We start from the raw sequence: 16,806 nt of genomic DNA on the forward strand, positions 1-16,806 counted from the left end.
GTACAAGAGACAAAGAAAAGGGAAAATCCACACCCTATTCCCATAAGTCCTTTACCTCAATCTATAAAGTAGTCTTCTTTTAAACTGGGCATCCGATCCAGCCCAGAAATTCCTTTTGCCTAGGCTAGTGACATCTGAAATTTTCTGATCATGCACTCCAATCAGTAAAAAATGTTTAAAAATATATCCCCAATATATGTTAATATATTTGTTTATAAGTTACATTGTAGCTACTATATAGACTATATATACTAACATAGTACAAATTATAAAACATACACAAAAAAACATAAATTTTAAAAGATAAAAATTAATACAAATGGAAAAGAAAAATTTCCCTCCTACATCCCAATGGACTATCTTACACACACCCCTGCAGTTTACAGTCTAGTTTAGAGATTACTAAGGTCAATATCCAAAGTAAAATGAATAGCTTCCTGGTCCTGTTTCCCTTTCCTGGACCTGGATCTTCCTATTCCAGTGCTGAAAAAGGGCAAGTACCAACCATGGAAAAGAAAGGAGGTAAACGTTAGCAAGGTCTTGAACAAAAATGGCCTACAGAAAAGCAAATCAGAGACCTCTTTTATAATACAAACTCCACAGAATGAAGACTCCCTGGGAATGAATCACTGGAGAGGCTCCAAAGACACCATCCTAACTGGAGTTTTTAACCCCATAAAGAGACATATCCTGGCCATCCATATCAACTCAAGCAAATAGAAGGGCTGGGAGGAAACATGAGCTTCCCCTAAGGACCAAACATGTCCTCCAAATAAGTATAATATTAATAAAATCTTAAGTTGGGAAATGCAGAGTACAAAACTATGCCAGATACATATAAATCATATAGAACAGATATAGCTCTTCTTTTCTGTATGCAAGCTGTCCTCTGGCAAAGCACAGTTTAAGCCAAACATACTAGTCCTGAATCAAAAACACTAACTTTGCTTAAAAAAAAAAAAAAATCAAGAAATAAAAAACAAAAAACTCCTTATCAGGATCACAGAATACTAAAGACCTTCCTAAGGAAGATTTTACAAACATGTTTAAAAACACTTAACGATACTAAAGGCTTCTGAAGAAATGAGCCAGGTAAAGTGTTACTGCTTTTCCTTTCTTGTTGCCAATTTCCCTGTCATACATATAAAGCACTAAAGATGAATCTGCTTTCAACCCTGCTCCCTGAAAGAAAAAGAAAACAAACAAACAAACAAACACAGAAACACAAAAAAAATTTTCTGAGCTACCATTTCATCAAGATTAGCAATATTTGGGGCACCTGGGTGGCTCAGTCAGTTAAGCCTCTGCCTTCGGCTCAGGTCATGATCCCAGGGTCCCGGGATCAAGCCCCAGGTCAGGCTCTCTGCTCAGCAAAAAGCCTGCTTCTCCCTCTCCCTCTGTCTTCTGCTCCACCTGCTTGTGCTCTATCAAATAAATTCAAAACACCTTAAAAAAAAAAAAAAGACTAGCAATATTTAACATGAAGGAATCAACCCCTTTTTAACCATTCTTTTCCTCTTTTGATCCCTTATTATACCGTTGCTTCATACTGACTTAAGACTCAAAGCTTTGGCTGAAATGATACCAACTTAAAAGATCCCCACACCTACAAATTATCTACCTTCCCATCCACTGGATCTTCCCTGTTTCTTCCCTTCTTTAAGGAAGATGGAGTCTCTTCTCCAGGGTAACCAAGTGCCCTAATAAAAATTATTTTTAAAAATGTATTACTGGCTCTTACTTCAATAAGGCTGCCTAAACACACGATTATCTCTCTTCTCTCCAAATTCCCATTGAAACAAGAGAAGAAATGGTTTAAAACTAAATAAAAAACAATAACCACACTAGAAAACAAAAAAGGATGCCATCAGCAGACAAGAGTTTTCACAAACTCTAGATCCATGATTCTCAAACATTAGCATGCATCAAAATCATCTCTAGGACTGGTTGGAACACAGATTCCAGCTAATATAACACTGTATGTTGAATACACTTCAGTAAAAAATTAAATCAGGGAAATCCAAATCAAAACCTCAATGAGATATCACCTCACACCAGTCAGAATGGCTAAAATTAACAAGTCAGGAAACGACAGATGCTGGCGAGGATGCGGAGAAAGGGGAACCCTCCTACACTGTTGGTGGGAATGCAAGCTGGTGCAGCCACTCTGGAAAACAGTATGGAGGTTCTTCAAAAAGTTGAAAATAGAGCTACCATATGATCCAGCAATTGCACTACTGGGTATTTACCCCAAAGATACAAATGTAGGGATCCAAAGGGGTACATGCACCCCGATGTTTATAGCAGCAATGTCCATAATAGCCAAACTATGGAAAGAGCCAAGATGTCCATCGACAGATGAATGGATAAAGAAGATGTGGTATATATATACAATGGAATATTATGCAGCCATCATGAAATCTTGCCATTTGCAATGACGTGGATGGAACTGGAGGGTGTTATGCTGAGCGAAATAAGTCAATCAGAGAAAGACATGTATCATATGACGTCACTGATATGAGGAATTCTTAATCTCAGGAAACAAACTGAGGGTTGCTGGAGTGGCGGGGGGTGGGAGGGATGGGGCAGCTGGGTGATAGACATTGGGGAGCATATGTGCTATGGTGAGCGCTGTGAATTGTGCAAGACTGTTGAATCACAGATCTGTACCTCTGAAACAAATAATACATTATATGTTAAAAAAAAAAAAAAAGATGATAGCAGGAGGGGAAGAATGAAGGGGTGGGAAATCGGAGGGGGAGATGAACCATGAGACGATGGACTCTGAAAAACAAACTGAGGGTTCTAGAGGGGAGGGGGTGGGAGGATGGGTTAGCCTGGTGATGGGTATTAAAGAGGGCACGTTCTGCATGGAGCACTGGGTGTTATACGCAAATAATGAATCATGGAACACTACATCAAAAACTAACGATGTAATGTATGCTGATTAACATAATAATTTAAAAAATAAAAAATAAATTAAATCAAATTAAAAATAGGTTGTATAAAAAACACACACACAGACTGCAGGATTCCACCCTCATGGATTCTGATTCATTAGGTTTAGGATGGGCTCAAGATTTTGTATGTCTAACAAGTTCCCAGGTGATGATGATTCTGCTGGTCTAAGGACCACATTATAAGAACCACCATGCTAAGTAAACAGAGATCATTAAAAGGAACAATTTTTTAATAAATTTTAATTAGCATCCTCAGAGAGATTCAAACAAATGATACAGCCATTGTTTTTCCAGTATTTGTAAAATAACAAAGAGTCCTAGAAACCTGGAAAACATAGAATTCCTGAATTTAAAAATAAAAATCAAAGGGCTAAATAACAACTAAAACCCAACAAAGCAGTGTGGAAAATAGCCTAAGACATCTTCCAAAACATACAGCAAAAGACAAAGAGATGGAGATTATGAGAGACAAATTAACAAGCATAAAGGGTTAATAGCTATCTAATAGGTTTCTGGAGACAGAACAAACATACCACTTAAGTAATCAAGGAAGAAATTTCAAACCTTGATACTGCCTGGCTAATTTCCAACCAGGTAAAAAATTTTGAAGTCAACAATTGGACGCGTATTTGTGACATTTCTAAACTTAAAAGACATAAAGAAAACTCTAAAAGCTTGGAGGGGAAAAACACAGGTTATTACAAAGCAATATGAATCAGACTAGCATCAGACATTTCATTAGCATGAGAGAAGAAAAAGGAATGTCCTTTACAAGGTTCAGAGATGCAATTATTTTGAACCTGGAATTCTACATCTAGTCAAATCAAATACAAAGGCAAAATAAAGACATCTTTGGAAATTTAAGAACTAAGAAAACTGAATTCCCATCCATATTTATTTCTTATTTCTACTGTGAGAAGTTATCACAGAAGTCCAAAATGGGTTTCAATGAGCTAAAATTAAGGCGTTGGCAGAATTACATATCTTTTGGAAGCTCTAAGGAAGAATCCATTTCCTTGCCTTCTCTACCTTCTAAACACTGCCTGAATTCTTTGACCCCTTCCATTTTCATCATTATCATTAGATGTACTCAGTACTTATAGCAGATTTCTTAGTTCCTTAAAGAAATGCAAGGGACTACAGCTACACTATATAGCCCCTGACAGAGTAAATGAAAAATATGCTCTTTATCATTTCCTTAAAAAACATTTTAATCAATTAATATTTTTATTAATAAACACCTACCAAATCATTCGCTGCTAGTGCAAGTGCAAGGTTCACTGTAAGAAACAAAAAAAGTAATTAAATTTAGTAACTTTCTTCTACTAAAATTCAGTTTGCCTTCTAATATTTTCAATGTAATAACCAAAGCACAGATATTTTTAATGTATCTCCTTTACTTATAAAAAACAAAGACATGGACAGAATACAGCAAGTAAGAAAGACAAAAAAGAGTAACATTCCAACATAAGCAACAGATGCCTGCCCTACAATTAACATTTTAAACGATTCATTTTTATAACCTGTTATAATTTTGTTTATTTAGTTTTTAAAAAACAATGTTACTGGTATATATAGTTCAATTATTTTCAAAAACATTTTGCCTAAAAAATATATACCTTTTAATAAATAAAAATGTATATGATCCTATTGCCTTTTAAAAATAAATGCCGATAATGCAGGAATTCCAAATACCTAACTCACAAATACCCACGTATGAAAGGCTGGACCACTCTGCAGAGGAAAGGGAAGAGGGTCAAAGGTAAGGCAATAAAACATGTTCCCAAAACTGCCTATTGCTAGAGAATCCTTCTTTATAGAAGGAAAGTAGTCCCAAAACCACCTTGAGCCCAGCAATAGAGATAATGCTACATCTGAGATGAAGAGAGGTCCGAAGGTAACAAATTTCCAAGACTGGTAAGTAGACTTTCATACTGTGAATCACATTTATTTAATAGAACAATGTTATAAATGATGCTGAGATTATTTCCTTTAAAGTAGTTAAGAGCAGGGGCACCTGGGTGGCTCAGTCGTTAAGCATCTGCCTTCGTCTCAGGTCATGATCCCAGAGTCCTGGGATCGAGCACTGCATCAGGCTCCCTGTTCAGCGGAAGCCTGCCTCTCCCCATCCCACTGCCCTGGCTTGTGTTCTCTATCTCGCTGTCTCTCTCTGTCAAATAAATAAACAAAATCTTAAAAAAAAAAGTAAATAACTAAATAAAGTAGTTTAAGAGCATAAATTTTCAAAGTAGACCTGGTTCAAATCCTAGTTCTACCACCTTCTATTATATAACCTTGAGTAAGATATTTTACCCCTAAATCTATTTTCCTCCTCTATAAAATGAGGATAATTCCTATTTCATAACTGTTGTGAGAATTAAATGAAATACTGATATAAAGTACTTAGCCTAGGACATGTCACTTGACAAATTAATTTCTATAAATTATCAAATAATTCTGAATTTCAGGTATATCATAGATTAAACCATCTAACTATTAAGCAGAAATTTTTAGAGACTACTTCATTTCAGTGTTAGGATCTTCTCACATTTATACAATGGAATCACAGAGCATGTTTGTATTAACCATGTATCATCATTCTAACTGAAAAAAATCTCTAGCATACATATTCAAATGGGAAAAATTTTGAGATAGTTTGGAACATACATATAGTCCCAAACATGTATATAATATGTGTGTGTGTGTGTGTGTGTGTGTATATATGAAAGAAATATAATAGCAACAGAGTCACACAAAAACAACTTATTTCTAAGACTTATGTATGCAAATAGAGCTGTCAGAAAAAAGCAAAGGCCAGTTCCTTGGGGCAGATGGTTTAATGCTAACAAAGAAAAAAAGCAAGGAAGGGGCATTTACTGAAACACCTACTATGTGTCACAACTGCATATTTTCTCATAGATTTTCCTATTTATGCTGTCACATTCCATGACAATAGATCTGCTAACCAAATACAAAAACAATGTTTTAAACAAACATTGCCTATAGACCCAACAAATTATATTGCATAAAACTCGAAGAACTTAGGGATATCATCATGAAAATATTCTCCATCTTTAACCAGTCCAAGTAATCACAGAGCATGCAAAGGAATTCCCATTACTGAAAACAAATAAATGTACTCTGAATTTTCAAAAAACAAGAAGAGGTGGATTCTACAACCAAAGACCAAAACCTTCTAAATTTTAAAAACAAAATATTAAGTAAATGGATTGTAGGCCCTTAGGAGGGAAAGTAAAAATGTGTAGCATATAGCATTAATTCATTAGGAATAATCACTGATCATTTTTTAATAATAATACAGTATCAGGGCGCCTGGGTGGCTCAGTTGGTTAAGCGACTGCCTTCAGCTCAGGTCATGATCCTGGAGTCCCGGGATCGAGTCCCACATCAGGCTCCCTGCTCAGCAGGGAGTCTGCTTCTCCCTCTGACCCTCCTCCCTCTCATGCTCTCGGTCTCTCATTCTCTCTCTCGCAAATAAATAAAATCTTAAAAAATAATAATAATAATACAGTATCAAACAGTAATACTATTATAGGTCTATTATAACTATAATACTTGGTAAATCTTATTTTCTTCAAAACATCTGAAACACTCTTCCACAATTACCTTCAGGTCAAAATGAGAAAAAAAAATTAAGCTAATAAACTATATAGCTGGATTTGTAGCTGGCTGTACAACCATAAAACTGCTATACTGGGAAATTACTAAAAATGGCTTTTTACGTGAAGAGACAAGACCTTTAGTCACAGAACTCTGTACTAGCCCTTCTTATTTCAAAATGTCATTGATTTCAATGGAACTGAAGAATTTTAAGGTACATATATCCCCCAACTTTAGGTTAACAATCTGGAAAAAAAATTGTAATTTAAAAGATCTTGTCAATCTAGAACTACATGAAAATCGACAAATAAAATACAATAGTCATTTTTTAAAAATCTCCTGCAAAAAAGATAGACTACATAAGACCTGAATTAGCAGCCATTCCTATTGAAATGACTGAAAATTAAATACAAGGCAATAGTAAGAGTGTTTATGACTCCAGGAGCGCCTGGGTGGTGCAGTCAGTTAAGAGACAGGCTCTTGATTTTGGCTCAGGTTGTAATCTCAGGGTTGTGAAGTTGAGCCCTGAGTCGGTCTCTGCACTTAGTGCAGAGTCTGCTTGCGATTCTCTCCTTTCAGTCTGCCCCTCCTGCTCATGCTCTCTTTCTCTAAAATAAATATATCTTTAAAAAAAAGGGGGGGGTTTATGACTCCAAATTAATAATATAAGTTACTTCTGTTGTGCAGGATTGGAAGAAGGGAAGTCATTATCCTTTTACATTATTAACCTGGAATAAGAAATTTCTGGGGTGCCTGGGTAGCTCAGGTGGTTAGGCTCTTGATTTTGGCTTGGGTCCTGACCTCAGGGCCCTGGGATAGAGTCTGGCATCAGGCTCCATGCTCAGCAGGGAATCTGCTCAAGGATACTCTCTCTCCTTCTCCCTCTGCCCCTCCCCCTCCTCGTTTTCTTTCTTTCTCTCTCTCTCTCAAATAAATAAATAAATATTTAAAAATTTCTGAAAATTTCTTTTGAAAAATTTGGGGACTATCTGATTATTAGTCTTGGATGGTAACTCTTTTATATCTGGTGGCATGTCTCCTATGAATCTGAAAGCAGCATTTCAGTCACAATGAAATCTACAATCAATTAAAAAGAGCCACCAAAAACAAATTCTCTGCTCCAGTATTATTAATATAAAAGATATATAGATGATATTTTAAACAATTAAAACAATGTTAAACCTTCACAAATTTTCAAATTATTTATCAATGCTGATTTTATGAATGTTGAAAATTATATTATGGTTAAATAAAAAAGGCCACAATAACGTAAAAAGTCTCTTTGCAACTGTGTAGCTATATGTACATTGATAGACTGGAAAAGAATATCAAAGAACAAATATTTAGTGTTAAAGTTACTAAACGTTTAAAAAATAATAACAGCAACCAAATATTGAGCACTTACTATGTAGGAGACACTGGGCTAAGTGGTTAGCTTATTTAATTTACATGGCCACCCTATGAAAAAGGTTATCGTCATTGCCATTTTACAGTTAAGTAAACTGAAGATCTGATGGGGAATCTGACCACCTTTTCCTCAGTTAAGGGAGTCAAAGACCTGGCTATGTACCTAGTTTTTTCAAACTGCTAATCTAAATTCCTAATCACTACCAACTCCTGACACTACGGAATTTCACAAATAACTCTTTAAAAATCAAAACTATAATTTTAATCCTGTGCACTTGCCAGTTGCCATAAATTCCTGAGATCAGAATATCTTATAATACCTGCTGTAGTAGACTTTCCAACTCCACCTTTTCCAGAAGCCACAACTATAACTTGCTTTACACCTTCTATTGGTTTCTGCTTTGGAAGTCCTCGGGACATGATTTGTGCTCTTCTTTGTTTTAGGGTCTCACTGTCAGCGCCAGATAACTTAAAAAAAAAAAAAAAAAAGTTTTAAAATAAGCCATCTCTATTATCATTCTGTTAAAGTAAAAATTCGGAGTTTGTAATAGGGCTTTCTTTTCTAGGTTAATTCTGCTGATCTCCATTTGTTGGGTCTTTTGTACTATCTACCTACTGCTATGGATCACAGCCGTGGAAATACACTGATAAAGCTGAAATTTATCTGCCAGGATACGCAGACGTTGAAAATGGAAAGTAAATAAACTGACTCTCTACGGAGTTAAATCCTCCACCTTTCCTTCTTTTTAACCTATTTTTTAAATAAACTAACAGAGAAAACAAGGCACAAGTCACACATCCATGGTCTAGACATCTGCTTCATGTCCCTCCACGCCTCGGCCTGGTCCTTCTGGGGGCCTGCTTGGAAAGTGGGGACGTCCAGCCAACTGGGGCCTCACTTTGCCGCCGAGTGGGGGGCGGGGGGCGTTAAGGTCTGAGGCGAGTCCTCGGCAAGGTTATGCCGGGACACCTGCGGCCCTGCCGCCCCAGCATCTCCGTCCCTTCCGCCTCCCCCTGTCCAGCAGCACCACGAACCTGGCGCCGACAAACCAACACTCGGCTTCCCCCAAGCGGGACACTGGCCCGGCCACCAACCCGAAGCGATACCCCGCCAAAAATCAACAAACGCTGCCAACACCCCATAGCGCGGAACACGGCTTTAAGCCCAGCCCGGAAACCGGCGCGGCCGTCGTAGGGTGATGACGTCACGTAGTAACGCTCGGCTTCCTCTCCCTAGAGACGAGCCGCCTTTGAGTTTCTCCCGCCGGGCAGCCCAACTTGTTAATGCAGTCATGTTCGTAGCCAGGTACAAATATTTCACAGAGTTTACCAAATGTTTGTGAAGCGTTTTTCACATACCTCATCCATTTGGTCCTCACAGAAATCCTCGGGTAGGTAGATAGGAGACTCTTACTAGTATCCTCTTTTCAGTGGTAAGAAATGAGACTTAAAGTTTAGAGACTTGACCGGACTGAAAAGAAGTAGGAAATGGTAGAATTTGAAAGTGACTCCAGGTTCTCAACTGCGCAGAATATGGTAACTTAAACATTCCCACTGGGGTGCCTGGGTGGCTCAGTTGGTTAAGCGACTGCCTTCGGCTCAGGTCATGATCCCGGGGTCCTGGGATCGAGTCCCGCATCGGGCTCCCGGCTCAGCGGGGAGCCTGCTTCTCCCTCTGACCGTATCCCCTCTCGTGCTGTTTCTCTCTCTCTCTCTCTCTCAAATAAATAAATAAATAAAATCTTTAAAAAAAAACATTCCCACTGTTAAGGATTTTATCTTCCCCCCCACCCCGCCCGCGTGATCTACAATAATAGTGTGTATATATATATATATTTATATATATACACACTAATAGTGTGTCTATAAATATATATATATATATATATATATACACAATCAGAAATAGCTAAATAAGAAAGCAGGTCTAATTAAGCAACTTTCGCTCAAGAAGAAAGTTAAGTGAGACAAAGCTTGAGGGAGAAGGTGGAATTTATTTTGGTATGAGGAATGAAGTATTCCTACATCCAAAGCAGATGAGAGCAAAGAAGTAGCTGTACAAGAGAAAGCTAGAAAGCTGATACAGAAACCCAGACCCAGCAAAAGGATCAGTTAGGGTATAGGTTGACTTACTCTCACATATTCTCCATAATATTTTCTAAGGTTGATTTTAATTTCTTTTATTTATTCTTATCTGTAGAAAATTTGTTGTATAATCATTCAGTTTGTTTTGCTCTACTCTGCTCTTTAATTTTCTTTTCTTTAATACAGGCATAACATTTCAATCTCAAATAATTCTTGTAAGGGTTAGATTTTTCCAACAAGTACATTTAATTAAATAAGCTCTGAAAAAAAAATTCAGTTCCTTGCTTTTTCTCCCCCAATCTCACATTATTGCTTCCTTTGGCTTATCACTTTCTTGTTTTGCAATATGTTTTCTCAGTTAATTTTATCAATTTTTATCTCCTCAATTTTTATAAATTATAAACCAAAACAATAGGGATAAGGAGAATGACTATCAGAATAATCCATTCACTAAACAAGAAATGCTGAATATCTGTTTCTGTCCAGGTAGCTTTTCAAGTTCTTCTAGACTTATAAAGATACATTTATTTAACAAATATTTACTGAGCAACTACTATGCACCAAATACTACCCTAATCATAGGGTTGTCAACCCTGAACCAGACAGATATAATCCCTCCATTCAAGGACTTTACCAACCAGTGTGAGAGACAGAATAAGTTAACTGACAGTTCAGCATGGTGTAATACGCATAGGAAAAAAAGCACTGAGACATACAGAATTACAAAGAAGGGGCACCCAAATCATTCAGGGAAGGCTTCTGGATAGGGTAACATCTAAATTGAATCCTTAATGTGGGTAATGTGTAGGCATCAGCTGTGTGAACGGTTAGAGGGTTGTTGTGCAGAGGTAAGAAATGAACTGGTAAGAACTTCAAATGATCTTCAAGGCTTGCAAATAGAGTGTAAGCAGGATGGTGCAGAGAGATGAGGATGGAAGTTGGCAAAGATGAAGGGTGCATAGATCATAAAAGACTTTATATATCATTTAAAGGAATTTGGACTTTATCCTAAGGGAACCGCAGAAGGGTTTAAAGTGAGAAAATAACATAATTAGATTTGTGTTTTAGAAATACTACTGATTACCAGTAAAAAAAAATGGTTGGGAGATGTGTGACCAGAGTTAGGGAGATAGGAGGTTATTGTAGTAATTAATCCAAGAGAAATGTTTGCTTATAAAATAGATAATACCTACTTGTAGGGTTATTGCGAGGTTAAATTTAAAATAATGCATGTAGAAAATAAATAATAAAATAATGCATGTAGAATACCTATCACAAAGTACACATATTCAATAAATGTTAGCTATTGTGATGCTTATTGGTTATGTAGAGGTTTATGACATGGGCAACTAGATAAATGGCACTGACATTCTCTGAGAGATAACATAAAGGGAGGAACAAGTAATATCTATGTTTGTAGAAATCAAATCATTAATTTGATTTACCTTTCAGCAGAAGAGAATATCAGGAGAATCATAGAGATGTCCATTATTTCTTCTCCAACAACCACTGCCACAGACACACACACACACACACACACGTCCATGGCCCCTTCTCAAAAGAATATTCTCCCTTTGCTCCTAAGAATTTCTAAGCCATTTGACCCCATCCCATGGTCACTAATTGGGTTAAAGATTGACACACAAACAAAGTTGGACCAATTAGATTCTTTCTATATAAAACTTTAAAATAAGAGATGTTACTCAATCTTAGTTTGCATTGGAACTGGTAGGCTTAAGGGACTAATTTCTTCTTTGTGCACAGAGAAGCAGAAAAGCTAATGCCAACAGAGAAGAAAAAAGCAGACCATAAGAGATCATGTGTGCAGAGAGGGAGGGGAGAACAATTGCACTGATTCATAATAGCTTTCCAATTCCTGGTTCTAGTCCACAGTGAGGTTCAAGCTATACTTCTTATTCGTAGATCCATGAGATATACCTACAGCCATCCAATAAATTCTCTTTCTGCCTTGGCCTAATTTGGATGTGTTTCTATGTACTTATAACTATGGTAAGATACGTTTCATAATATTTATCAAGGCTTTTCCCCCTATAATTCCTTGTACCTTATACAGCCCTTCCCCATTTTGATAAACTATATGGCATCATTTTATGATACATAAAAATATTAGAGAAAAGAAATTATTTTCTTGCTTTTCAATTTTGAAAAATGGGACCTTTAAGGAGAATGGGGAAAGCTCTGGCAAAGATAATACATTTGGGAGAACAACATGATATAAAAACATGATTTCTTACTTATATAAGTTAGGATTACATTGGCTGCAAGTAGCAGAAAACTCTATCATTGTCTTAAATAAGTAGGAATATATTAGTCTCATGTGAAAAGTTCATTGGTAGGCTGTTCAGATCTGATACAGTGGCTCCACTGTGTTATTATGTACCAAATTCATTCTTTGGTTCCATCATCTTGTTGTCCTTATTTTGTCCTCAAGATGGTGGCTGCACCTCCAGGCATCAAGGCTATGTTCCACACAGGAAAAGAGGAGAATGACAAAGATAAAAAGGTTTCTCTAGTGAGTGTTTGCCCTTTTGGCAGGGGGCGGGGGGGGGGGGGGAGCCACATACACACCAGACTGGCTAGAACCAGGTCACATGACCACCCCTAAAAGCAAGAGAAGTTGAGAAATCAAGCATTTACATATCTTCAACCTATAGATTAGAGGAAAGCAATGGGGAAAAAAATGATTGGAAATCGATATTGAATAAGCCAACTCAGTATCTGTCCTAGAAAGACTATATAAAATTTTGTGGGATTATGGGGAATCAAGACAGTTAGAAGCAAAGTGAGAACTTAGATACTCACAAGTTCTTAAGCCAGATATTGGTAGTTGGATAGCCCAAGAACATTCTCAACCCCCAATTTCCTTGCACCATACAACTATAAATGATAGAAATCCAAATACTTGCTAATCTAGACATAGTCTCACTTGCTAATTCTAGACATAGTTCTTGGCATGTATGGTATAGTTCTGGACAATGTGGTGTAAGGGAAATTTTCTGGGGGGCTTCTGAGAAAGCTTTTGCTACAAAATAGAATATAATTGATGCTATTCCTTTTTCCCATCTTAACCATGGATGTGACTGACACCTGGAGGTGTGGCAGTCATCTAGTGAACATGAGAAGCACAACAGTGACAGATACAATGACAAAAGCCAACAGCTAAGGGTAATGAAGTGGAAATATGTCAGGAAGATGAATTCTTGTTCACATAGTTAAGCTATTACACCAGTACTGAACTGCATCTCCAGAGCTCTTGTTGTGTGAGATAATTAATTGTTTTAACCACTGTTGATTGGGATTTTTGTTACTTGAAGTTAAAATTATCACTACCTATTACAGATTTGAAGAAAGAACCTGATACACTGTGACTACCTCTCTCCTATTGAAGAGTAAAGAGGGGGACATGAGAGCCCCAAATCAGTGTAAGGGATGTAAGAACAACAGAATCAATGCCCCCATTACCAATGTAGTGGCAGGACCATAGAATAAAAACAGTTGAGTGTTGTGTATGGGCAGACAGTCTGAGAGAGCTCCTGCAAGAGTGGTTGAGAGAAAGTTGATCTTTAAGAGAACTTAGGGTCAAAAATAAGGGAAGACTTGGCAACAATCTGCATGGTTAAGTATGTGGCATCTCTATCAATGCTGGTATAAATAGATAAAGACCTTGAGGATTAAAGGTCACATCACCATGTGGTCATCTGGACACTACATAGGCTCAGTCCTGGTTTCTACCACCCCGAGAGAAATGAATAAATAAGTACTGTTCAAAACAGACAGAATTCTCTTAAATGTCTCCTAACTATGAATAGGGTAATACTTTGTATTATTTTCTAGAAAAGATGTATTTGTATCTGCTAGAGTCCCTCCCTCCACCCCAAAAAAAAGATCCTCAGGTGACCACGGACATGCTGAAAATTCAGATTCCCACACAGAAGCAGTGCCTGCCTCATCCGCTGTCCATAAGCCTCACTTATCAGCTGAGAACATGCTTCATTCCTTTGCTCAACTCACTAAGGAAAAAGAGAGTGTTATGAACAGTTTTCTGTCTCTGTTAAATATACTAACTAAAGCTTAGAAACTAGTACCAATTCCTTCAGTTTAAGGTTCTTGTCCTCAACTGAACCTTTTATCCTGCCCAAAGGGCTCACTGAAATGAAAATCTCACCCCATCAATGGACCTGTCTAAATGACAGCCCCATTAATTGCCCTTACTTTGTCCTTCGGTGTGATTTGTTTCCCAATATCTCTGCTCATGACTAAACATGAAACTGTCTCTTACCTATATCTAATACAAATTTTCACATTGAAATATAAAGTATTTCTACTTAGGTAAATAGCTTCTCAGTGAGTCAGTCTCTCTATAGGAAACCTCATCTAGGAAGGTTTCCCCTAACAAAGACTTTCAGTACCTTAGCTCACGTAAACTAAGATGCTGTCAAAGAAACTCGCCATTCTTATTTTTAAAAAATTACATAAAGTAAATGTATGTATATTCTTAGACTAGATAGGCTTCTGACAAAAGGCCTCCCACTGACTAAAAATCGACCTCTAGAATGAGACAGGATGGGTTTCTAAATGCCAATATTCAAAGCTAGATAAATCATGGGTGATTTGGCATTTGAATTTCTGATTTATAAGATTGAACTGAATCCTTGGACAAAGGTCACAGGGCTCGAGTTATAGCTGAATATATTCTCTATTTACTGTTTAAGGCTTCAAAGAAGATCCTATCCTGAAATAGAAGCCACACAATCAGAATTTAGACAAAGTATTGTTACCCAAGACAAATACTTGCTACAAATGGACAAGACAAGACAAATACACAGGGCCTTAGTATTCTTGTGCTTTTGCTTTTTTATTTCATTTTCTCCAAGTACCAAACTTGTATTCATTCAGCCAAGTCCTTCCTACCCTTCAATTCTATCCTAGAGATTAGAAGACTTAAGTCTCTACAATACTTTGCTAAAACCTTACTTCATTCTGTATTCAGAAGAGAATATTCCTGTGTACTTTAGAGAACACACCAAGGACAATGACAAAGCAGAGCCCCATCAAGATACCAAACCTTCACATCAGCTAATGTGAAGTTCTATTTTCTTCAGGGAAAAGGAGATAATATAGATTTTTGTCTGTTGTATGCTGCTACCAGAATGTGAAGATGTCCTCTATAATCATGTGGCTTACATAATATCTTAGTCTACTTGGTGTTCTGATACCAAATCTTTTCAATTCATTTAATAATCTTTTCTATTTAGGATTTATTAACCATATATACAGTTATTACACATGATATAAATATCGCAGCAAAAAATTTGTTCAATCCACTTATAAAAGTGAAGAGCTCCTACCAAACCACTATAATCTCTCAAAATACACCTGCATGCTGATTTAGAGCAATAAAGTGGAAATACCATCATTAAGGGTTATAATATCAATTTGATCTAGGATAGACTGACAAGTCTGAAGTTTATCTTTGTCTTCAGCCTTCCACAGAGCTCTTAAGCTGCTTAAAATGTTCTAATTCATACCAAACAACCTTACAGGCAGTATTTGGGTCCATTTTCCACTGCATCTTAAAATAGGATTTTCCCAGGGGTGCCTGGGTGGCTCAGTCGGTTAAGCATCTGACTCTTAATTTTGGCTCAGGTCATGACCTCAGGGTTGTGAGATCGAGCTCTGCATTGGACTCTGTGCTCAGCATGGAGTCGGCTTGAGATTCTCTCTCCCACTGCTCCTCCCCCACTTGAGCATGCTCTCTCTCTCCTCTCAAATAAATAAATAAATAAAATCCTTAAGAAAAATAAAAAAGGATTTTCCTGACCACCCATGATTCAGCTAACAAATTTACTTTCAATCCTATTAAAGGCCATCTACTAACAATAATACAACAATCTAAACACTATTGAAACGACAATTACTAATCTCTTCCATCTCAGGCTTTTCTAGTCTTTGCTAGTCTTTAAAACAGATAAAAACATTTTTGCATAGAAAATATTCATTTGGGGCATAATTATTCTAAGTAGTTTAAAATTGGTATTTTGATTTGATTGGGAATACAAAGAGCTCTTTTAATTACCAGAAGTTCTGTCAATTACTCAAAGTCAAAGACTTTATTATATTAATGCCACATTGAATCTCTCTTGCAAATTTCTAATCATGTGCAAGAATTAGGGTTTTATTTAACTGAGGCTATTTATGTGAGGGAACATGCTGGCAATGTGCTGTTGAGAATGATATTTTTAATAGATATCAGTTACCAGTATAACAAAATGAACACCATTTGTTGATGTAGTACACTGTTTGCTGATGAAATGTAATACATATATTTTTCTCTGATGCTTTTCTGAAGTACAACTATTTGCCACTTTTCTGGGGCCTGATGTAGGGCTATCTCATATCATATTTGACAGTACTGGACAAAGAGCAGAATAGTAGAAGAAAATAATGTGCTTAGTAGTTGGTACTTATTAGTTTGTGAGGCTGTATAGTTAACAGGAAATTCTGTTAAGCCAATCTCACTAATTCCTTCTGGATTATAGAATTAATTGAGAATGATTTCTTAGTGGGCACCTCGCTCTTTGTAGCTTAGGTTATATGTCACATTAATCAGTTTTTTTACAACAGACTCTAAGATGGCCCAGAATGATCCTTGTCTCTTGGTATTCACACCTTTTTGTAATCTGCTCCCTTTTAGTGTGACCAGGTCCTATAA

General features: G+C 36.9%; 1 protein-coding gene across 1 annotated transcript in view; it reads right to left on the minus strand.

Moving 5' to 3' along the window:
* NUBPL (nucleotide binding protein like) overlaps positions 1-9,166 on the minus strand; it is a 148,596-nt gene extending 139,430 nt beyond the window's left edge. The window contains exons 1-3 of the mRNA XM_034994643.1: positions 9,024-9,166; positions 8,309-8,456; positions 4,206-4,240 (exon numbers count right to left, since the gene is read on the minus strand). Of these exons, the coding sequence (XP_034850534.1) occupies positions 4,206-4,240; positions 8,309-8,456; positions 9,024-9,131 (291 nt within the window). The 5' untranslated portion in view covers positions 9,132-9,166. The remainder of the gene's footprint in view (positions 1-4,205; positions 4,241-8,308; positions 8,457-9,023) is intronic.
* Positions 9,167-16,806: the final 7,640 nt, after the last annotated feature.

The sequence above is a fragment of the Mirounga leonina genome, unplaced genomic scaffold, assembly GCF_011800145.1.
Source record: "Mirounga leonina isolate KUSES-001 unplaced genomic scaffold, KU_Mleo_1.0 Mir_91, whole genome shotgun sequence".
NCBI lineage: Eukaryota > Metazoa > Chordata > Mammalia > Carnivora > Phocidae > Mirounga > Mirounga leonina.